General features: G+C 33.5%; 1 protein-coding gene across 1 annotated transcript in view; it reads left to right on the forward strand.

The window, feature by feature from the left end:
- Positions 1-23,733, forward strand: part of LOC128225661 (cholecystokinin receptor type A-like) — a 33,979-nt gene extending 10,246 nt beyond the window's left edge. Inside the window, exons 2-4 of the mRNA XM_052935572.1 lie at positions 21,610-21,803; positions 22,830-23,007; positions 23,211-23,733. Coding sequence (XP_052791532.1) covers positions 21,610-21,803; positions 22,830-23,007; positions 23,211-23,659 — 821 coding nt within the window. The 3' untranslated portion in view covers positions 23,660-23,733. The remainder of the gene's footprint in view (positions 1-21,609; positions 21,804-22,829; positions 23,008-23,210) is intronic.
- The last annotated feature ends 2,374 nt before the right edge of the window (positions 23,734-26,107 follow it).

Here is a 26,107-nt window from a genome sequence, read left to right on the forward strand (position 1 = left end):
CTGTATTCGTGTTGGCTTTACTTTATCGAGCATTTTATTGGTGTTGTGACCTGTTGTAATGGATGGTATGGGTATGAGGAGACACTGAATTTTACAGCAGGGTGGGTTACGATGTAGCAAGCAAACTTTACCAAAACACAATGTTTAGCTGAAGTGGGGGATTTCATTGGCAGCCATATTTTCAGGGTGGTCAGTAAGACATATACCGTGTACAGAAAGCCACAAACATTTTCTACCATGGATCATCTGCCCAATATTTAAAAGATGTATCAAAATACCTCAGGATCATATTCACAGAACATAATCAATAAATCAAAAACATGTCCACTTGATATTATAAAGGAAATCTACAACGTTTCATTTTACAACTTTTCATCGAAGAATTTCAGAAAAGAAAAGAAAGTCGATACCATACGTGATACCATATTTGTAATTTAACTTGAGTTTAGATGCAACAAAAAATGTACTCGGAAATTACATAACATTAGCACTATCATCCATTGCAAATGGTTGCTTTTGTGTTTCGGTAGCACACAGTTCTGTAATGCGCATACACACATTTTTTCACGATAGTATGGAATTGAAAATGTATCAATGATGGTTAATTTGTATACAGACAATTAACGTCACTGCCTTATTACGAAACGCATGGATGTCAACATAATCGATATCTGTATTTCCGTGTATAACATTCGTCACCAAGTAGACAAGAACTTTCTTAATTACATTTGCTTTAATTAAGTAAACATTTAACCGTTTATCGTTTCCATTTTGCGATTGTATACAAAGACATGAACATTATTGACACTTATTACTAGGTTATTTAATCTTTTATGGCGCGAGTATCGATATATCTAAGTCGATGTGCGTCCAACATGGGAAATAAATCAAATATGATAATCCATAATCGCTTTGACTTTGATATATCATGGATATGTTGGTGCTATGAATGTACAATATTTTTTGTTCATGCATTGAATCATTAAAACTTACATTCAGTATGTTATGCTAATTTTAACTTTTAATATGGAAATTAAATAAAGATTACTTTTGATTCGATTGGTCATTTCAATTCGAGTATCAAGTATGAAATTAGTCTAATTTTTCAAACATTACCAAATCGAAAAAGTTGAAATATAGCGGAATATATTGAAACATTCATGCAGTTTAAAATGAGTAGAATAATGATTGAGACGGACATGGCAAAACTGTGTTCTATTGTTATTAAAATGACCTTGAAATTAACGGCTGAAAATTAGAATGAATATAATAAAATTCAAATAACCTTGTTATGTACCGACGCTTTATGCATCAAGCACTACACAATTCACACTGCCTCTACTGAATCATGATCTTGACCGTTTCTTGAAGGTTGCCGACTGTAATCCTAAAACTGCGTATCATTAAGAAGAGAATTTTTCAAAAAATGGCAAACACTTGATCGCTCGTTTGTTATGTCTTGCTGTAAGAAAGAGGTTATTGACTGTTCCTTTTTTTCTAAATATGGATGAGTCGGGGATTTATGTTTAAGTGATCACATAGTCTTTGCGATAATCAGACTCTTCCTCAACAATTTCTAGTGTCTCTTCAACTCAAACACATCTCTGAATTTGAAAATGCATCTGACATGATGATGATTAAAAGCAATTCAAGCTTATAATAAATTTCTATCTGGTAAAAGTACATTTGCACTGATGTTTTTTGTTGTCTTTTTTATTTCTACATATTTCAAAACAAGAGAAGGACTTGGCAGATAATTCCTGAGCATTTATATACAAAGAGTATTACAGTAATTATAAGCTCAGACTAGTTTTATTTAGCTCATCTGAGGAAGTGGGACTGCCCGTTGTCCGTCATCGTGAATAATATTTTATAGTTTATTAAAGATTCGTTATTTATGTGAACAAAGCCTTAATTATTCTTGTCAGAAATCAATGACCATTTCATTTAATTTCAATAAATTAGCATAAACATCCGCGAGGTGACCCTCAAGCAATGCTGTTCAAGTCTTCGGATTTCATATTGTGAATGTATGCACGCCATGCCAACATGACCAACATCGGGTCTTGATATAAAGCATGAAGAGGCCATTAACCATTGATCTGCTGATAAAACGGAGTGGGCGCTATAACACAAATAATGTTTGGAAAGAGTCATGAAATGTCAACAAAATCAAATCAATGACACATCGAAATTCACGACAAGCAGATATATTTTGCTTTCTTTTCCGTTCTCGAAGAACAGAAAAAAAACATTCAATATAACAAACACTATTTGTTCACTTGATATGATAAGTCACTGCCAATATGACATTATCTTAACAAGATTGGCTGTGTCATCAATGTGACACAACACTTTTTTGTCCTTACTAGGTTTGTCCTTTATTATCAGTGTCTACACGCCACTCGCATGATTGTTGTCAAATGTATGTATCGTAGAAGACCGGATCACGCTATGTTTGACATAGCCACGAAAAGTCGACTGGTTCATGCAAATTCTATCGTACTGAAAATTAAGAAATCTTAATAGCCAGAATAGAGGGATAAAAGTTTGTGCTAATGTTGAGATATTCTCAAAGCCATTTTTCTAGGCCAATAGTTAAAATTTGTTTAAATTACCAGTTCCCTACGGTTATTAAAGAACTTTCTATAAATTGTATTAAATATTATTAACATTATTATGAAAACTGGTTATGTAAAAAATATATGAAATGTCTCATCATTGCTTTGATTTTCGTATGCTGTATTGTCTTGTTTCTTACAGTAGCTTGTTCAAACAATCGAAAACGTGTCATTGATTTATGATAAAAAAAGACTTGCGACCGAAAATTTGTGCATATTACAACTTAACATTGTGCTTTCACTTGTAACGATTCCTGTCCACTTTTTAACATTTCTCTTTATTGCGCAGGACCCCAAACCCAACAAGGATACTAACAATGTTCAAGATGTGTTTACGATGTTATTCAGAACATACATGCAGTATGTTAAACTTGATATTATTTTTATTTCTATTCGATATTCTAATATCCAAGTTTGCTTTTTAGTTAACAGTTTATATACGTGACTAGCGGCGGGCCTAGATTTAGTCTTTGGTGTCAATGAGTCGGAAATCATGGACTATGCCCCTTACCAGTAGCTAAACAGTTTTGTGTTTGGCCTTTCATTCAATAATATTATTGTATGTATATTTAAAAAAACATTTGATGATTTATATGTTAATAAAATTCATTATATTAGGCCACAACAAATTGATCATTTGTTCGTCGGATTTGCCTCACCTAAAATTCGAAAAACGAAAAAAAAATAAAAAAAAACTTTTTTTTTGCGCCCGCACTTACTATTTGGCCGCGCATATTATTTTTTTTTTGTTTACTTCTGAATTTCCTCTATTTTCTGAAATTCTTTTACTAAGTATTTAATCCTTCAACGTCGACTTCGCCTTTTTTGAAGGTATTTCCATGCTTTACATTCTTTGCGAGCAAAATTTCCTCGTGTCAGGACAAAATCAGGTCCGGGTAACCGCAAAACAGCCGATATTTGTTGACAGTCTTTTTTGTCGGGAATATTTTGCAGAACGCACCGTTGTTATTTATTTCCGGTATTAATTTTCGGGTTTCTTTCAGTTTTCGTAATGTAAAATACACGTTTTAAACTAAAATCAGTGTCAAAGTCAATGGATTATAGTCTTCAGTAAACAACAACAGTTTCACAGAGTCGAAAGCAATAATTATTTATTGTGTTTTAAGTAATTCATTGTTTTGTACTCAAAATTTTGTGTTAAATAATAACTAAATCGAATTTTGAGTGCAAAACTTATATTAAAATACACGGACACACGACTTACAACAATTGAACATGTTTTCGTGAGTTATTTTTTAAATTTTCTAAAATGCATTTCTCAGTTTTCATATAACCATAATCGTTATAAACAGATAAAAATAGTAGGACTTGTAAATGTTTTAGAAACAGCCTGTACATTATATTTATGAACCAGTCAATCCACGGTAACCACGCCCCCTCCCCCCCCAGGTCCTGGGGTATACCAGGGATAGTCGGGGAAATGGGCCAAGTTTTTACCTTCCAGGTGGCCCCACAGTGCCGGGTGAATGCAGTGGATTTACCCGGGGTTGGCTGGACCGAATGTCAAAGTCCCCGCTATTCCCCGGACCTTGGGGCGTGGTTACAATTGACTAGTGCATTACATACACATGGACAGTATAAAAAAAACATCAGTAAAACCAGAAAATAAAACCTTTTATAAGTAAAATGACTGTTTTAATTTTCTCAATTCTTCGTTTTTAACCACTTGTTTTTTTTGATCGATTTGTATAAAATGGCCTGTAATTAAAGTGGCCTGTTTCTTCTGGGCATTGAAGCTATGGAGGCCGACATCATATTCTTTTTCAAGGCACGGACCTATAAACCATAGGTTCGGGGTAAAGGAGGGTTCTTTAAAGGGAAATATCTTTATTCCACCACCTGCTCTAATATAATGACTGGTGCCACATTTGCAGATTTGTTTGATACTGCTTCATTTATGTTGTCCCGCAATTTAATCCACAGTGTCTTTTTTAGATATGTTCTCTGTGTTATTTACATTTTCGATCTTCTGCAATGTCAAAGTCACTACAATTTAATCATGTGCTTCAAGAGGTTCAAACTTAGACCTGATTCAAATCATGAATTACTCTTACAAGTCTAAAATGTTTTTTTTGTAATAGTAAGTTACGGAATGAATACAATAGTTTTCTTTTTGGTCTTCAAATAATTGTATGTTACTATGAGGAATGTTGTCTTACGACAATAAATCCACGTTTAAATTGAAGTTAATAGTAAAGCACTGGACCTTATTGCCATTTGTTAAATATTGAGACAGATTTGCAAGTGATACAATCAAAACCTTTTCATTAATAACTGAATCTATGTTTGCAATTAATAAGCAATTCTTGACATACACTGTATGATAAATTTGGTAACTTTTTAATTTTTTTTAATTTTTCGCCTTGCGCTCGCCTCTGATTTGCCTTAAATTTAGGAAAAAGTATTTTTATTTTTATTTCGCTCGCTCGCTCCTACTTTTTTTTGGCAAAATCCGTAGAACAAATGATCAATTTGTTGTGGCCTTACTGCATTTTTTGTCTGCTTGTTTTGTTATCGCATCCTAATCCCTGAAACACGGCATCCGGAAGGCAGCCAGCAATTGTTTCGAATCCTGTGTACAAAATGAGGTAGTTTTCACACCCCAATAAGTTATATAATTAGCCTTTTTTTTAAAGAAAATAAAAGTATTTTTCAAATGAAAACACAAAGAGCATTGTTAACGTAATACTGGTCAACAAGCCAATACCCAATACATGAACCAAATGTCTCAGCTCCTTGGTATACATTTATTGGCTAAAATAAAGTTTACATGATTATTTTTAAATTTGGCAATCGCTGAAATGTTTTGAGTAAAAGGCTCTAAGTAAAGCCTGAAAGAAATCTTTCAAGCAGTTTAAACCAGTTAAATGCACATATGTACTCTATTGTATTTCATTTTATGCCAAACATGAAATATTTATTAATTAACCTTAAGTAAAATAAACAAAGGAACACAATATAGTTGTGTCAACAAGCGGGTTGTTTTATTTTGTGTATACGGACAATTCAAAATCATTCACACGGCCACTGATTCCCTGATTAGCCATAACGTGGAGAATGGCTCAATGTTTCTATACACAGTGATGAATGTTTCTGCATTGTAGTAATGTCCGTTATCAATGTCACTCACAGACCTCTACACGAAACAACTCCCATTCGTTCGTTTTTACACAAACAATATCAAACGGTAAAATTAAATACATGTATGTGTAAATATCATTGAAAAGATTATTTATTTGTTTTATTTTGTAATAATATTTCCAAAACATATACAAAACACGCTGTTAGTTTACAATGAGACGATCTTGCTGTACCCCGCTTGCTTATCGAATGATTTCCCAAATCAGTACCTAACCCTAAACTATTATGTCCTTGAGGAAAATGTAAATAAATTACAATGCTCTAGATAGAATCTACCTCAAAGCCGTTTTAACATTATCAATTCCGATAATTAGTACATTTATATTATTTCAATTAATTAAATATAATGTCGTGACTTTATTGAATATAAAGTTCTTTAATTAACGAAGCGAACTGGCTGGTTCCATCAAATGTTTACCCTCGGCCACGGACAAATGTCAGTAATAATATTTCACCATAAACTCAGATATGTGCTGTACAATTAATGTTTATTCATCCATTTCTTCGTGTGGACAAAGAGGTGACGTAGACATGTTTATATGAATTAGGGATCAATGAAGAAAAAGGTGGTAGATGGCATTGAAAGTGTTAGACTTTGAAGGTGATAGGCCTAGCATTGGTGTCAGTCAAACCGATACAACTGAATTTTTTTAATGTTAATGATCTTTTTTCTCCCGAAAAATCTGTCTTTCAGAATGCATTTTGGTATCGGGCAGCTGTTGTTGATTTTGATTTTTATAAAAATAAGTGTTGCTGTGATCAACACCGTTTTCATCAGGGTACACGTAGATGTTTAAGTGAATGTCCGCGTTTTCATCTGATTTTGAAATCGTACAACGTCTTACATAGCATGGTTTGATTCCGACAATATAAAATATATCGTCAAAATTAGATGGAAAACAAATGCGCTGGAGACGTTATTATTTCCGTATGTCTAAAGCTTTGTAAACTGATACCTTTTTTATGATTTACATACACGCGGGATTACCGATTTTCGCGAGATGTTATTTTGGTTTTCTAAAACTTACTAACCAATAAACATTTAGTTAACTATAAGTATGAGTTTTATGTTTACACTGATGTTAAATGGCCAGCATGATAAAGGCAAAACTTGATAGTTAAGACTCGATAAAAATGATGGGTGATTGACATTGGCGTATACTATCAAGCGAATAAGGAAGTTCATTGAATTACCAAGCAAATATGAAAGAAGTGTCAATTAAAGACTCTCGTTAAATGTATGTTTTAATGTCCAGTGTGGAAAAAGGATAACAAATCACAACTTGTTTTTTATCGACGTGTCAGTGAGTCGGTTCTCTTGAAATTACATTACCAAACGTCTTCCCTAGAGTCACTGGTTGAATAATGCCAAGTATGTTTGTATTAGCACATCGATGGCACAGGCAATGCACTTGATGACACCAACTATGTGCAATCCTAGCTACCTTAATCAGTGTTTCTTTCCTTTTTTTTAGAATTACACACGTGTTCGAAATTCAATTTCAAATTAAGACCTTTCCGTACCTGTTAAAATTCCAACCGTTTGTTAGTTTTAAATGCGACTCTCTGAACACATTAAGAAGAACATCAACCCAATTAATGACTATTTTAGTGCCTTTTTGTGCCGTACGGTCAGGCGTATTATAAAGAAAGTTCGTTAAGGCTATGATTGACGACTAGGGACAATTTGCTTAGATAAGCTAAATACAGATATTATTATATATCATTATTTAAGCTTTATACTGAGATACAGTTCTAATCTACCTTTAATGTTTTGTCCAACTCTGCTCTTGTTTTAGAACTTGCAGAAATAAACACAATGAAAAAGAAAGTGCAATTGTGCTTTTATCAGAAAATGATATAGTTCATAATTGTATAAAGTTATTATAATATCAAAAGCTCTCCCTGATTCAAATATATGATTAAGTTTACAACTTTCCAGTGTTCTTTAAGAAGGTTCTGACAATTGCATAGACATAAAAATTACCACAAAATAAATCGCAGACTCAACATTATTAAGGAAAACAGTTATTAACCTTTTCTTACGGTTAGATATAAAACACGAGTGATCATAATGAGATCGTCTGCTGCAGTCTCTGTGACAGAATGACAAGTGTTCGCCTGTATTCTGCAAATTCCCTTGTAGATGTTAATCAAAAAACCCATTTAGCTATGCGTCGTAGGATAGCATTTTGAAACATTCGAGGAAAGGTTAAGATCACCGTTATGTAAAATTGTTATCAAATTCAAACTCTATGTATGCATTGCGATTTTGATTCAGCACAAACGATGAAAACAGTGGTCTGCTTGTTGTACGGTCATATAGTGTCAATAAGCGAAACACAAACTGAAAACAAGTGTGTCATTGACCAACTTAATTGTTATTATGCTAATTTAGAAGACGTATTATTTGCTCATGCGTATGCGGATTTTGCTACTGTGTGCTATGGAATTAGACAGAATTGCAAAACGGCCATATACCTTGAATGGGTAATCGTACTTATAATATGAAAACTGTTAGTATATGATTTACATCTTATTTTCAATTAAGTTGGACTAAAATATATCACCTGAAGCAGCATTTTTTGGCTTTCGTTTCTTTTCCCAAATGTTGCTTTAGGTCCTTAGTTGAATAGTATGTTGTTGTATCTTTAAAGCACATTTTTTGATTTTCTGTAATGTCAAATCTATCTTGGAGTCGGAGATAAAGTTAAGAACTTTAGCAATCATAGGGCAGTTGTATTCCGTTATAGAAAATGGTTGTAAATTAATTCACCCTGTATATGTCTTACACCCCAGTTTTATTTTTTGGTTGCTAATGAAGTCACCTTTAAAGCTGAACATTGTATACACTGTAATGTTATAGTATAATTTTTACATTGTTACCCCAGTTCATTGTGGAACTCTTCTCTTTACAAATCACTTAAAATACTAATTCAAACAACCGAATTTTGACTGTCACATCGAAAACAATGAATTAAAATGAATTGCACGTTCACGTCAACAAACGCAAACCTATCAAATCACCTTACTCTGTTGACCTAAGAGTATATTACTAAAGGACAGTAGGCTTTGGTCTTATAATGATCTCCTTATATACATATCAACTGCGTATGACAAAGTTGTAAAACACAGAAGAGTCAAATCTATATTTCATTTGAAAAATCAAGTTACAACGTTCACTTCAAACAGAGAGTTTAAAAACATTGACAATCCGATTTCGTGTCAGGGCTCGATGTTCGGTCATTGCATAAAATACCCTTTTATTTCAAAGGCGCATTAACCTGTCTGTCTTTTATTGGCAAACATACTTTATGTTAGCTGGCATTAGTTTTATATTGCCTGTACTGTGTCATAAACCGATAAAATGACACATTTGTAGAAACAACTATGAAACTCTCTATTGTACTTTTATTATACAGCATGAGATCGGATTTAATTAGTTCAGACTTTCAATGATACAATAAAAACTACGGGGACAAGCCCAGTAGTCGAATATCAGCCTGATTTCAATCAAAAACACATTTTATGGAAAGCCTGTATTTGCTATAACTCTTATCTTGACATTCAGTTATTTTAAATGAGATTCGGAAGCACGGCGTGTTTTCGGACATATTCGGGATGTTGTGGAACACTATATGTACGGATACGTGTACGTATGAAATACTGTTGTTCAAGTATGTGTAGTTTGCAAACATTTAAATTGTGAAGTCGTTATTTAGGACATATTTTGTATTCGCAAACGACATTTAGTGAGAACTTATACTTGAACGAATAGCACACACCGATACAGGTAGTGTTTGTCACACTTGCACAATTAAACCTAAAATACTATGTCCACGCGCTTCAGATAACTATTCTCATACAAAATGTCTGCTCATTTGAATACCATTTATTGATGATGTATGTATATATTTATATGTTACATCTTCTTTACTTCCTGAAATTTGTCATTCAATTAGCTATTATAGTATATACTCAGATAATGGCCGCGGTAGGAAAAAGACCGCTGAAATCATAACGTTAAACTGTTTTTACTATATTACTATAATATGCATAGGCCTTTTGGATGGTCACGCGATAAAAGTTTTCATAACGTTTTCAAATAAGACACCAGTACAACGAAAACTACAGGGACAAATCGAGTAGTAAAGAATTTTAATATAAACCTAGTATCGAGGCACATGCTTTATGGTTATTACCAATTTTAATTGGACTGTTTTATATTATTATTTACAAATGACGAGTAGCTGTAACCATATGCAGTCATAGTAAAGTATCTGGTAACAAATGAATATGATGTTGTAAAATCATAACAAATCATATCACCACAAAGCATACCCATTTATCGTCAATACAATCAATCAAAATAGTATACAATTTTGTTTTTTTCCCACTTGGTTTTAAATGGGCCCTAGTATATGTTGCTAATAAAATAATTTAATGTAGTGATTTTATTCGATCAATAGACCATTTAATTGTCTGTAAATGAAATATTTCAGGGTAGTGGTATCGTTTGTTGTAAAGGGCATTTGTGTGCCTAAAACAGAGCATTAACTTTAAATCTGTATTCGTTCAATTCGTAGTTTTTGGGGGTAGTTTAAATAATAAATCACAAACAAAAAATCGAGACGTAAACGGGATTGATTTCCTAAAGCCGTTCTTTACGTCAAAATCATTGGCCTTCAGAGTTCTGAATATTGCTTTCTCGTTTGAATTATTAATTTTCGCTGGAAATAGATATTAACTCTAGAGTTGTTAAATGATCATTTCACGATTGAGCGGGATTAACCGGCCAAAATAAACTGGTAGTGTAAAAAGTCTGATTTTGAACTGGTCTTATTAATTTGTTTTCATTAAAAATTTTGTTTCAGAATTATTTCCTAATAGACTACTTTTAACCTCGTTTTCATCGACATATAACACTCAAACATACGATTTTCTGAAAAAAGTGTAGTTTTGGAATACTTTTCGCTGGTAACAATAAATGTCGATGACACTCAAATACATATAGGTCCGGCGTAGAAAAACATTTCCAAAATGAAAATTATATGAATTATAGTTATGCATGTTTCTTTCTATTGTCAACTTCATGAAAGAAACCAGACGCACAAACTAATAAGAAACGAACACGGCGTCTGTTGTCCAAACATCAGGATCGTTTTCTAAAAACAAAAGAAAACAAATGTTGTTATACAGTCTGACTTTCGACAGAGTGGTTGGTCATATTCAAATTCTATGCCTTAACATTATGTTTTAAACAAGCATTGCATAAGACATGTAGCTAATGCCCAATGCATGGACCAACGTTCCAATATTATATGTGAAAAGTTATGTACATAATATTCTGATTTTATACAGTATTCATTGACTTTGAAATCATTTTTTTTTTCTGAACGGGAATCATTTATAATCGCTTAAAATAAAGTGATCGTGGCATAACTTCCACGAAATCGGTCTAGTGGTTCAAAACAGTGATATTAATAGGGTGCAATGGATGGAGAAGTTATCTGGCAAAAAATAGGCATTTATCGGTTGAGCTTAACGATGTCTGTTGTATAAATATCATTTAGACTGAGTTACAATGTCGTAATCAAAAGTAAGCTGACTTATAGTTATAGTTACTGATTTTGCCGTAGATTTACAATGTAAATTAAAATTTTAATGTAAATACTATAAAAGAGTGGAAACTAAAAGTCAATAAAGGTAAAACTATGGTATTAATATTTCGAAAAGGTTGCAAAATTTCAGACAATACAAGAATTTACTATGACGATGATGTTATAGGTATATTTTTTTTCTCGACAAAAAAGAAGGCAATTATTTAATTAAAAAGATATAAAACAAATCACTATCATTACACACTAACATTTACTAGAATCATTCGATAAACTAATAAAAGCAATATATATTATTATTTGCGTCAGTCATTTGCGGTGCCGTCAAAATGGTTGCAAAAGTTATACATTGGTAGAATTTTATTAGTACTAGGTATCAAAACAACAACATAAAATGTGTTTGTTTATGCTGATACTGAAAGGCTTGATTTTATTCTAACTGTATAATTAGAACAGCACGATATTGGTTATTGGAAGTTAAAATACCTAAGAGCATAAATACATTAATTCAGATCGTAAAATAACGTTACAAGATATTTAGAGACGTCCTCGTTGTTTGGTTTGGCCAGTTTTTATTAAGTTGTTTTTACAGAATATGGTTTCTTGCATGTTTGGCTATTCCAGCTGGCCAATTATATCCCTATTTTCTTGTCGCTTTTTAAACAACGTGTCAGGGATAAAAAAATCAAATCTTATAGGTAAGATAAATAACAATATTTTACTGAACTTTATTCACGTTTCAGAAAATACAGAATCTCGTCAAGTAAATTACGAAAGGGCTCCCATTAATTAAATGTAGAAGTGGGTAATAATGATATATTGATGAAAAACCTCTGAATGAATATTTGTGTAATACGTAATGCGCTAAAAGAAGTATTCAATTTTATGTTTGTATGCAAATGGTATACCGATATTAAAAAGAAATATATACCTTGCACGTTTAGCCCTCGAAATAATTTGCAATACATTCTGGTATTTCCAATTTCATCGGAATATCAAAAGCTGCCTGTTATCTTGTTAACTGCCTGCGAATTAGCCGAAAACGACTGACTGCTGTTTTGTGGCTCTGTATGGATAGAGGGGACGCTTCTGATAGTCGACTATAGAAACAATACGGCCATCTAAAGAACTACGAGGATTGAAGCCTCGTCAAACATACCCTGGGAATAGCTGAACCAGTGGTGGACTCACAACATTATCAACTTCCGACGAAGATCTTCCATCCTCTACAAGGGAACAAGGTCTGCGCCATGCTGCGCTAGGGGAACCTAGTAAGCAACCTGCTAGTACCCCAACAGTCAAATAACCTTCCAAAGTACAGCCAGACGCTGTAATGATCAGCCAAAGCCACGGTCTGGAGGCAAAAGGCAGGCAGTTAAACGATTAAGAGGCGGGCCATAAACAAAAATCGATAAAAGGTCATTTGCATTAATTACAATGTTAATATCTTCTAAGGTCACGACTAAATCAACAGTTTTGCAAATGATTGGTACCTAATCAAATCGCCAGCCATCTAGAGGAAAAAATATGTTATAATAAGCGCTTAAAAAACGTCAGACTTGTTTTGATGTTTCACGTTCTAAACGTGCACTTTTTTGTATATTACTTTGAACACTTTATAACCAGTTATAAACAATCTAACAAAAGACCTCCTCTAGTTTGGTAGGAAATCATAATATACATCTTTTAATTAACCATGTAGCGAGACGTAAGTATTTCCGTCCGTCTATAAATATGCGAACTAATACTATTTCCATAAGATGTATGCAAGAGAGAGAACCGATTTACATGAGATGTTAATCAGGTTTTCTAAAGAAACGCACAGTAAACTACAATCATGCGAGTGGCATATTGACACTGATGATAAAGGAAAAACCTAATGAAGGCCAGCCTTGTCATTGTGTCACGGAGAATAACACATACAATCTCGTTAGAATAAAGGTTTATTTACAGTAGCTTATATCAACCAAACATTGGTGTTTGTTCAATTACCAAGCAAAAATACAAAGAAAGTCAATTGTAGGCTTCCGTAGAATGTATTTCTCTTACTTGAACAGACTGCAAATCTAGCGGAAACTATTTGCTTTTCTTCGACATTGATGTGATTTGATTCTGTTGAAATGGCATTAACAAAGTCCTTGCAAAGACCCACTATTGTGATTGCGTCTAGTCTGATTATAACAGACCACCCATAGAACGAACAAGACACTTGAATCGGTCATTAATTGTTGTCTCCTTCATTTGAAATTCTAATCACTAAAAACAATGAAATAGATATTCTTATTTGAATATATATACAGTCGAGCCTCGCTATGTCGACGTCGGATAAGTCGACTTTCCTGTTATGTCGACTTTTTCTCCGGTCCCGAATTTATTCCTTCTTAGTCTATATAAAATAAATCTGTTTGTGTCGATTTTTTTATCTCGACTTTTTCGCTATGTCGACCTCGTTTTTTAGTCCCAGTGGTCGAATTTCACACATTTCCTATGTTCTTTATGTCGAACTGTCTCGACGTAGGTGTGAAAATATTCAAGACGGTTTGCGGCATGTCGCAAAATACCATGCATGTCAATATAACAAACTGTCATAATTGTGGGATACAAAAATGTAATTGGTAAGTGCGAATAATTAAAGTTGTTTGTTTATGCATTTAATTAAAGAGACATTTATTGCTCAAGCTCTTTTTGAGATTGTGCTATATTGCTGTGTTTAAACGAAACACAAATTTGCTATTTTATAAAAGTTCTTGTCATATGTGCTATACCGTTTTCTTACAATGTACAAATGTATGCAATTGTGATTTTATATGTGTTTTGTGTGATACATAAACGTAAAAGAAATACATTTGACCCAAATAATTCTTCTTTTGTTTTACTTTATTTTTCAATAATAAGTTTACTGTTTTCACGACAAAATATGTATCAAGACTGTTCAATTGTGGATATAAACATCGGACAATCCAACTCAAACGTGTTGGGATTGGTGATATATTTTGTAATTCGGATGAGTTGACTTTTCGTTATCTCGTCTTTTTTCACTAGGTCCTGAAAAAGTCGACATAACGAGTTTCGACTGTATTGTTTATGCATTATGAAGTTGTTCAAGTGAAATAACCTTTAGGTGTCAAAGTAAAAACTTGCTGAAAAAAAATCAAAAACCTACAAATATACCTCCCCAAAGCACTTCTGAAGATAAAAACTGCTATCTTAAAGTCAACACATTGTGCAATATTCATACAAACATCATTATTAGCCCTAATTTATATGTTGTAGAATCATAGCAACTTGTTCAGATATTTAAACTAATTTAAACTGTTGTAGAAGTGGAATCAATATCTCAATTCTCATGAAAGATCTGTCCAATTAATCTCATGCTTTCGAAGTAAAAACAACACTGCGATTGCACCTTTATCAGATGGAATACCATTATTGGCTCGAATTACAATTCTTAGAATTGTGCCAAATGCATTTTACGATTTCGAGATGTGTTTTAGTTTACAATAAAATACATACCAGCAGATGGTCGTGAATGTTTTGACTATAACACAGAATTTGTAATTACCACTAACTTATATGGCCAACTCATCAGTATTCTGGAAAAGCATATTGTTTCCCCGTCTGTTATATTCTTGTCTTGTTTATTTTTCTTCTAATGAGATCCCCTCCGTCAGGATCTATGGCACACAGTTTTCGCCTTAATTTAGGCGAGCCTTTGTTATGAATGACAATTCGTCACTTATCTATACTCCATGTTTAGTTTTTTTATTAACATTAGAAAAACATTTTATGGAGCAACGAACTATAAGGATTGAATTAAGGAACGTTTGCGTGTCACGTGACATTACTGTAGTTTGGTTTCTTTTAAGACACAGATGGTATCAAATAGTTCGTGGTTGTCCCATGGCTATATGGTATCGATGCCAACGGTTATTTGATTGAATTGTCCACCGAGTATTGCTGATATTGTTCAACTGTAGTAAATTTGGCTAGAATCATAGGCAAAAATGCATTTGGCATACCTGGGTCAATAATACTATGGAAACTATAGGCACAAGCCCAATAGTCGAACATTAAAAAAACTGCAAAGGGGCACAAGGCAATGGCCCGAAGACAATGAACTAGAAACAAAAAACATTAACATTAAACATTAATACCACCTACACAATAACAAACTACACACACTCATCAACATTTCTTTATCGATAAATGTTGGAGTTACCACCTAAGAACGGTAAGTGAAAGAAGACTTCACAGGAACTCAAGTCAATGCCTAAATAATTGTAACAAACATTGATGGTTAGAGATTTCGCAGACCTTTATGGTGGTTTCCTTGGTTGTTCATGATAAGACTGCATTCAGAACTAACTGATGGCGCTCAGATTCATGATATAAAATATAAACCACCACTTAAAGAAAGTGTGTCCGCTAAGGTCAGGAGCGCGAGCGTGCAAAACGAAATAATTCCTGTGTTTCCGGTAAGTGTATCTTCGATCTCTGTTTCTGACCACATTTATGCCAAGATTACAAGGAAACGAACGGTTAATTGTAAATACTGGTTGTCTCTCCTTGCAACGCAGCCGTTATATTTCCTTAAAAAAAAACATCACCTGACTGGCAATGGTGCTTTACTCTTATTTAGCCGAAAAAATAATTATGTCATATCCTGAGATTAAAGCATTTCATACAATCTGTGAGCGCGTTTCAAACACATGAAAAACATAAGGATGCACTGAAACATGTGCCAACTTTTCAGCAATACGATATGTCTACGCCAAATTATGTACAGGTATAAACAAGTTAGAGTTTAATATACGGCGCCGGTGTGCCCTCTATCAATAATAAGTAGGGCTAAAACAGTATGTTAAATTCTTACTGCAATATTTTGTTATTAAATAATGCATGAGAAGTTCTTTTGCCGTTCATAATTTATATAAGTTCTAATAAAAAGTAAACCATTATCATAACTAAGCCATGAACTGTTTAACAAACATTTCAAGGTTTTGAGGGTAAACAGATTGCTATAAATAAATATGCAAATCCCGCTTGACCATGCCCGACTTGAGAATATGCGGATGTTTATTTTTGAATTTTTTTTTAAGAAGCTTTAATGATACTTTTCTTATTTTCGTTTGAATTTTCTTGGACATTCGAGGCAATGTTATATATCTTACAAAATCACACTTCAAATTGCCATTTAAAATAGATGAAAGGGAGAATAACAATTGTCGGATACTGCTTCCCTTAAGATATTTCTCTTCAACACCAGGTGATTTTTAAAAAAAAATACATTCAGCCGCGTCTCTGATGCCTTGCATCGTCACTCGTCTTGTGGACTTTTGGCGCAAAACGCTGGTTATTGAGAAATTAGTTTTCGACAAAGAAATAAAGTCTGTTTTGTTGGATTTTAAAAGCATGTAATCAACATTTGCAAATTATTTTTAAATTCTTACTGATAAGCCAATGCAATTCAGTTGGTTGACGTATTACTCGGAATGACAGTAATGTTTATTGTTAACTACGTTATAACACTGCTGTGGCTATAAAAACACACACTTTGTGATAGTTCTTACATTCAACATTGCTAAATATAAGTATGAAAAAATGATTTATTGTACGTCAAACGGACAGTACCAGTAAACGTTTAGTAAAATACAATGTTAGGTGACAGCTTTTCGCCATACCATAAATCAACAAACCTGTAAAACCCTTAATAAACAATCAGATTATCATTGCTTTTAATACACATACTAGTTTGTGGTCAAACGAGGCTTGTAAAAAGAAATACTTATATTCTTCTCTGTAAAGAAGCAAAATTTATTAGCAATATTGAAATTGTAACAAGTTGCACCATGTTTCTTCCTGCGGAGCATTATCAATTTCATTTTTTTTCTAAAGCGGGCGAATTATTGATACGTTGCATAGTAATTTCAGTGGATTTTGCCGCATAGGTTTGGCAGGTAAATTTGTTCTAATAAAAACATACATTATCAATCGTGTCAAACTGCTTTTGAGATCAAAATTCTCTATACCAAATATTAATTCGAAAATATTCAGTATGTTTTGATTTTATTCCAGAAAAGATCCATTTCCAAACGAAACGGTTCCTTCACCAGTACTCAAAATTCAGAAAGAAACAAACGACTATAATCAGATACACACATAAGGTCCTCGTCGAAGTGAAACGGGTACATATATACATTAAGATATCTTAGTAATAAATGTAGGAGTCACCGCCGAAAGTCCTGTTCCCAATTTCAATTTTGAGCATTGCATTATGTTAAAAAATGAAATCGGGCAACATATTCGTTATGCATGTATTTCGCCAGTGCTAGTGTAGGAATCGAAGTAATATCGTTGTGAAAGGCATTAACTAAATACTTTCTTACTTCATTCGCGTATAATCTCCTGGTATAAACACATTTGATTCTCCCTTTTTAACATTAATTATGATATTGAAATATATTTTGAGATATTGATTTTGGGCTAGTGTATAATTAATATATTATTAAATTGAGTTATATTCTGAAACGACGCAAAGCAATATTCTGTTTTTGTTGTTGTTGTTTTCTTTACTCAAACGGGGATTCAGTTTCTTTCAGAATGAGTTAATTTTAATGAATTCATTCATATTCTAAAGCTTGAGTCCCTTGAGTTTTTTTGTCATTTGTTCATAGGAAATTACCAAACAACTCACACTATCTAGTGATCGCATTTCTAAGCGTTAAAACAGTAACGTAATTGACACCGAATGGTCAAGTCATTGTTATCAGGTATGAACTAGTTTACGGAAACCGATCACTAAAATAAAATGGTTTTTGCAATAGAACAGTGTCGGTTAATTCTAGATAATGGCTATAACATTATACAAATTAGTAAATAAAGTCATTTTTCAGGCCCCAATTTCTCAATGCATATTAAGCCTCACACGATTAATGATATAAACAAAATTACTTTCATGGCTTTTATTTAATTTAGAGGAGAACTAGTTCATTGAGATCATCTAGATAGATTTGAATGCCTTGGTATTGAAAATTTAGTTGTAATTTAGGTCCTTAGTTAAATTTCTAAATAACTTAAACGTATGCATCAGTGAAAAGAACTAAAGAACTAGTAAGACAGATATGTCTATGCCCAGGAAATAGCAGAAATCCCGTGTGAACTGTCAGTATATTTTTCAAACGTGTATAAAGATCAGCCAAGAGCGTAAGCAGTGTAATCGTTAATCGACTGGTTTATATCACAAGCTAGCTGAACCGATAAAGACTGGTTAATGTCACTAGCTAATAACCGATAAAGCGTTTGAAACAATGCGTGACATTTCAACTGCGTTTCAAGTACTGGTTTAGTCAATATCTACCTGTGTAAAATTTTGAGAGACTGCAGCAAACCATTTAAACAATTTGTGTTTTGAAGATGAAAACGGGTTACAAATAAACAGACAATGGGATTTCAGAGGAAAGGCCAGTTTTGCATCGACCATTGAATTAATGATCATTCTTTATCGATACTACCTTTTCGTGATGTTGGTGTACACTTGTATTTTGTGCTTCAATTGGAACCCTCCTCCATAACTGTCTGATGAGCTAGAAAACTGTTTACACTTAACAGTACAATACAATCTTCTTGAGTGACAATTTGACATTGATGGTTAAGGCCAATCCTTATAAAGGCAAACTTGGCAGTGTGTCACGGATAATGACACAGACCCACTCGTTAGAATAACAGCCATTATTACACTGACATAGCATATCACCGAGGGTTTTATTCAATTCCTTAGCAAATATGCAAGAGTAGCGTATAATTTAATTCACTTAAATGACCAGACTGGTTTGGATGATGGTAATATATGCTTTTCCGACACACCGGACAGGCATTTACGGCCGTAATGGGAAATTCCGTCTGGCACCTCAATGCCAGATTTGTCACGCACATCATCACCCCACACACAATGTATTTCTTCTAACTTCCATAAAAAACAACAACAACATAATATCATTTCAATTAAGCGCAATATAATATATAATTACACATGATTCTTAATTTAAAAGTATAATCGTCACAGACTCGACCTTAAGACTACACGACGCCACCATTGAAATACAATTACTTCGTTTCATAATTTCAATAAACAATGTCACACATAAGTTTCGAAATGTAAAAAAGAAATACGTTTTCTTTGTCAGTTTTACGCTAATGCATTATGAAAGGTATGCCTGACACTCGGGTACGCTGCGTAGCGGGTAACTCAGTAAGCCTGGTAACCACCTTATGTGCGAGGCTTCGGGTCTGATGTTTTTTTATCCGGACCGGAAACACATGATAGGAATGATTAAACTTGAACATTTAGATGAAGTAGTTATTTAATACAGGAAAATTAAATTGTATGTAAGAGCCCTCTTTAAAAACTATATCCTCAAGTCTACACCCCCCCATTGAGGACTACTGATTGTTTTTATGATAGTGGGCTAGCACATTAGTGTCAACTGTGATTGTTTTTACATGCAATAACAAATAACACCACAAACAGATATCCCTTTTACTTCTTACGGTACGGTCACTTACGAGACTCATTAACCAGCATAACGACTCATTTAAAAGCAATATGTTAGGCATAATATCATATTGTTAATTTATTCATGGAAATAAGAGAACCATTATTAATATTTACCTAAAGCAAACAAAGAGGAGGGAGGTAGTCGTTAGAACATAATAAATGAATAAAAACACAATACTATTTAACATATAAAATACAGCATATGAATATTCATATGAAAAACAATAGAAAGAAGCTCAGTAGCCGAAAGTTTCAACATAAAACCTGTTTAATTGCACAGGGTAAACCCCAATGACATAGAACACGAAAACAAACAATAACAAACCTAAGGCATGGAGGAACAACACACAACTCAACAAACAACACAGTTCATTTATACTTTATAAACAACTAGGTGTGTTTATCAAGGTACCGCCTTTGAACGGTCAGTAAAATGTAAATTTACCGGGGGGTTAAACAAGTTTGTGTGAACAACCTCACTCTAAATGTTACTCAAGACGAACATAGCAGAATTGTCTGTTGTTTTATGTACATATCTCAAATAATTGAAGGGATATAGTCACTCCTTGTGTTTGTAAATGTAATATGGCTTATACTATTATATCAGGACCAATTTGCCTATTACGAGTTACGGGTATAGACATTATTTAGAATTATGTGTACGCTTCTTACATGATTGCGTAAAAAACTGAAACGTCGACTTAACCGACCTTTTCATGGCTCACCACTATATATTGATAAAACTGTTTTGATTTATGTTTAATCCATTATTTGTACATTTGGTATCTCTCGTTCCTAGTTCTTTGTCCTATCATAGCGTCTCCGAACACGTGTTTTGCTTATTGTTAATTTCGTCTAGAGCCAGTTGCGTGTTAAAAATCTTACATCATTTGATATAGCAATAATATCGGTATTTCAATAAAACTCATTTGTGGTTTTGTTACGTATGAATTATTTCCATACAGTTTGTTTAAAAAACATGTATTGAAGTTATACACCTGAGCATCTTAAGAAATGTCATATTTTAACTTATGTGTAAACTTTGGTAATATTAATTCAAACTGCTTATTCTTTAAAAGGGAGTTTTCATTTTCAAAAACTTAATTGTCCAAACTTTAATTGCAGAAAATACACTAAGCAAAACACAGTCTACCTGTAGAATAAAACAATTATGGAAATTGTTGAATTTAAGGAAAATGTACATTTTATACTTAAGATACCCATGTAAGATGGTCCCTGACTTTACAAACGTGCAAACTTACTGAGGTTCCCTGGCTTGTATCGTCCAAGTTTATTCTGAGGGTGTTAATACCCACACAAACCCACAAAAGTATAAGGCTACCGAATTAATTGAACATATGCCAGAATATACATTTAAAGATTAATTCTAATGTTATACGTGGAAAATTACTCAAAACTTATTTTGTCTCATGAATCTGGTACCTATAATTGTTTCGGTGTAGTAAGCAAGACCTAAGCAACTGAGCTTGTGTTTCTGTGCACTAAGTGCTGATGTATAGGTATATTGTGGTACTGAAAACGTGTCAGAAAACGCGAGCTTCAAATGAAGTAGTCATTATACGCATTTCAATAGATATACCCTTGTAGTTTAATTTGAATATATATTTGTTCATGTTTTGTTTATTTATTCCAGCTGTGTCTGTCGGTGTCAGCTGCTACACATTGGTGGCAATTTCACTGGAGCGTTACTACGCCATATGTCAGCCGTTCAAATCTCGACTTTGGCAGACCTATGCGCATGCGCGTCGGATGTTGATCGCAATATGGAGTTTTGTCTTGCTAGTCATGGGCCCTATTGCCGCTTTTCATCGTGTCATTACAATACAGGTGAACTACAGTTATAACAGAAGTCACACATACAATTATGTTTTATATGTCTGCATTTGCATCTTTTGATGCTGAACGGCACAATAAAGTTACAATTGTGACATGGTATCTTTGGAGGAAAAGTATTTTGTTTTCTTTTTTTCTTTTGTCAAGTATCATGAGAAGGCATTCATGGAAATTTTCAAATACATGTGCAAATCATTCTTTTTAATTCCCCCTTCTTATTGTCATTCTTATATTTTCGATACTTTGACTGCCCGAAAGGATTCATATTTTTACTGACGACGTCAAATAATTTTCATTTTAATACCACTCTTTTATAAAAACCAATTATTAATTTTATATCGTATATGACGATGCAAACATGAAACAACGCTATTTCACTATTTTGTATTTATTACATACTAAAATTTCAATCGAACAAAATTCATAAACGCTTGAAATATCGTATTTTCATTATGTAACAGAAGACAATTGATGCAATTATAGATTAAAGTATGTTTTAAATGTTTAAGGCACAAATTATGAATTTTTACTACAACTTACATAATTTTATCGTCACTCGTTCATCTAGTGTATACATTTTCATTTAAACTATATGTATGTGATGTGATTATTCAATATTATCTTTAATGTTATATTAACTAATTGTACTATCGTAATGGATGCTGCAATATTATGCGGTCGATAAATCGGTTGACAGATCGGTAGTTTTAGCAATTTTGTAAGGTTTGATTCGTTAAAACAAGCCGCCAAAAAATCGCAAAAGACATTTCGGACGTTTTAGAAAATGAATTAAAGATATGGGTGCACTGACTATAAGTATTAATACACATCCTCAACTAGTCACCATGGAAGGGAGACCAATGTTGTTGTTTTTGTTGTTGTCTTGATACATTATAATTATGCATCTGAAGAATCACCTTGCATCATTTACTTGTATGGGTGGAGATGCGAAAGTGATATCAACCAGGGCAATATGATTAGGTGGTACCAACGTTTTCCATCGTTGTGTCTTTGCTTCAGACAGGCGGACATGCGTGTCGAGAGGTATGGCCGGAAGTCCTCCTACATTTCAAGCTGGACCTTGTATACAGCGTCACCCTGGCTGTCCTGCTTCTGTTGATCCCACTCGTCCTCATGTGCGCATACTACGGGCTGATGGGCAAACAGCTTTGGATGACATCCAGCTCAGCTCCAACCAGTACGTAATAACACTCCTGTTCTTGGTATTATACAGTATCACCTTCTACTTCCAAAATGGCCCGCTGTTTAAAACCTAAAATTGTCTCACTACAACTTTTATCATCTGTAACTTTCTGCTTTTTCGCGCGAAATATAAAGGCTTAGATCATTTGTTTATAGTATAATTTAATACTTATTTGATTTGTTCTTTAATAACTGCAGGGACTCCTCAATTGCAACGAAGCCTGAATAGAGCTCCAAAATTGTCCGAGAGGGATGACAGCTGTCTGTCAATGAAATGTGAGGGTGGCCACAGATCGACACATGACCCGACCAATCGAAAACGAGTTATCAGGATGCTTGTTGTGATCGTCCTGCAATATTTCGTCTGCTGGACGCCTTTGTACCTTCTCAATACATGGAATGCGTTCGATTTCCGTTCTGTGTTAAGACACATATCGCCCACAACAAAGTCCCTAATCCTCCTTGTGGCCTACACCTCCTCGTTTATCCATCCGATCACGTACTGTTTCATGAATAGAAACTTTCGGAACGGTTTTCGACAAAGTGTTCGCTGTCGTAAATGTTCAAACCAACAGTTCGCGACTCAGTCGCTCAGGGTGTTTAGTGCAAGCGGACATCAAGGTCTACTGGGTAATCGGCCTAAATAACATCGGTGAATATTCATTATCATATTTAGTCTTTTTTCTTTATGAGCCATGCTTTAAGCTACCCTTTTCAGCAATTTACCAACTAAAGGAAGTCTGAATATACTGTAAATATTGTGTTGTTTTAGAGCAATAAAAATCATAAAAATGCATTCGTGAACCAATGTCATGTCCATGGTCCCTAATCCGTAGTATGATATATTTCTTGTGAACTTTTTAAAAAACATTTGACCAACAAAACGTAACATTGAACTTGACCTGGATGCTATATCTCAAACTTGGCCCATATCTACACATTACCTTAAACTTTTTCAACATTGGCCTGAAAACATCTTCTCAAGGTAACCATCGACGTTTGGCACTTTTCGACCTTAAGGACTTCTATGTCGTGAGAAATAATCCGTAGTCGAGTTTGAAATAAACTCATTATCCCATTTATTTGACCAAGTTTTTTTGACATAGGTTAAACATATGGTATCTAAAGAAATGACAATGTTTTTCTAACATTTGATCCAATATAATAATTTATGACGGGAAATGATCCATGCATTTACTTAACATGATGGATATTATGACAGCTTCAAATATGTTTATAAAAATGTAGGTTCAAGAAGTTTAACATGCAAAATAATGATGTTTGAAAGTGACCAGTTTCAGCTCGGATTAGTTAAAAGGATTTTTGTTGTACCAAACTTTTTAAGATGCTGTTGTTTAATAGGAGTTCCCAAGATGTTTAGGGGTTAAAACATGTTTGTGACGTCATCCATTGTTCTTTTTATTCTCTATATGAGTTGTTGGTCTGCGTTCTGTACTTAATGTCTACTAACTGTCCAAGAATGGACTGTCCAAATTTTTAATAATGGACATTCATTGTTCTAATAATGGATAGTCATTGTTCTAATAATGGACTATCGGAACAAATGGTAGTATGTTGTGAGTAAACTACTGTAATATCAAGACGTGTGTTGACAAACTTCTTTTTCTTGTGTTGTGTGAAACTATGCACTTATTTAAAGAAAAATGATTTGAAAACCTTATTCATTTAGGTTTAATAATTTATTATTAAATGTTTATTTATTTTTTCTATAACATTCAGATTTGTTTGGTTGTAACAACTCAGCGCTTAATTTAGATTTGACTGAGGTTTGCGCAGCCGTTAGGGAAAAGAAAAATGTTTATTTGTTTATGTTCTTCTAAGAGTAGGAAACAGATCTTAAATTTAAAAACAAATATGTATTAAGCGAATAATGCTCAATGAAAACTCATTTTGCACTTGTAATATATCCGTTGTAGTGAAAATATAAAGATGATTATTTTAGATAACAATCAAAATAAATATTTTCAATTTATATGTGCATATGTAAAAGCGCAATTTTCTTTTTGATTTGCTTCAGAGATTCACATGATAGGTATTTATTTCCTTGAATGGGTAACCAATATGTTGACAATAGCGCCATGAAATTCATGATGATGGACCTTGTTGTTTACATGTTTTCCATTATGTCAGTGAAAAAACAGCACCGGATCGGAACTGCGTGCCTCGGACTGTTCTTTCTCTGACATAATGGACAGTGCTCGGCCTTTTCCCCATACATATATACTATGAGTTAATTAAACTATGTGCTATGTACACATACCAATAAACCTTTATTTATTTATGTTCTGTTGTGTTCTGCACAATATTGAGAAAAGCATATATCGACTGACAGACCAACACTTTCTCGACAAAATCGTGTTACATAATATCTCCATTTCCAGTTTGTGGCTAAAGTGAAACCGCTTTTAGACGGCTGAATGTCTCAACAGTGTCAATAAAAGTTATATACCTATAGATTGTTCTATAAATATACTGTCGAAAAGTGAAAATACCCACTGTTTTTATACAACGATGACACAAAATGCAACAGACCAAACAACTACTGTGCTTCTGTTCTAAGGCATACAAATCGAGGCCTTACCAATAATGAACGACAGAAAAGCCAATAACTGAGACTACATTGCTCTTCCCAAAACAGGGTTGGATCATCCTTGGCCTTGCAAACCGTTACTTGCTGCAACATTTATCATAAAACTACAATTTAAGAAAGGGTGAAAGGCCTCAAACTGTTCATTATGTCAGAAAAAGAATAGTCCGAGACACGCAATGCTGTTTTTTCGCTGACATAATGGGCAGTTTGAGGCGTTTCACTTTCTTTAAGTGTGTAAACATCGTGGATCAAATCATAATTTCAACTTATTGTCAACTTACTAGACACAGTCACACCATTTAAAATAATACTAATCATGTGGCTCTCTAAGGCTAATCAAAATAATTTTGCGCTCATATACGTATACATATAAATTGTAAATAATCATTTTAGTTATTATTTAGAGTAAACGTTTTTGAAATTCAACTTCTACGGATATATAACAAGTGCAAACTGTGTTTTCTTTGTGTATCATTCACAAAAT

The sequence above is a fragment of the Mya arenaria genome, chromosome 3, assembly GCF_026914265.1.
Source record: "Mya arenaria isolate MELC-2E11 chromosome 3, ASM2691426v1".
Classification (NCBI taxonomy): Eukaryota; Metazoa; Mollusca; class Bivalvia; order Myida; family Myidae; genus Mya; species Mya arenaria.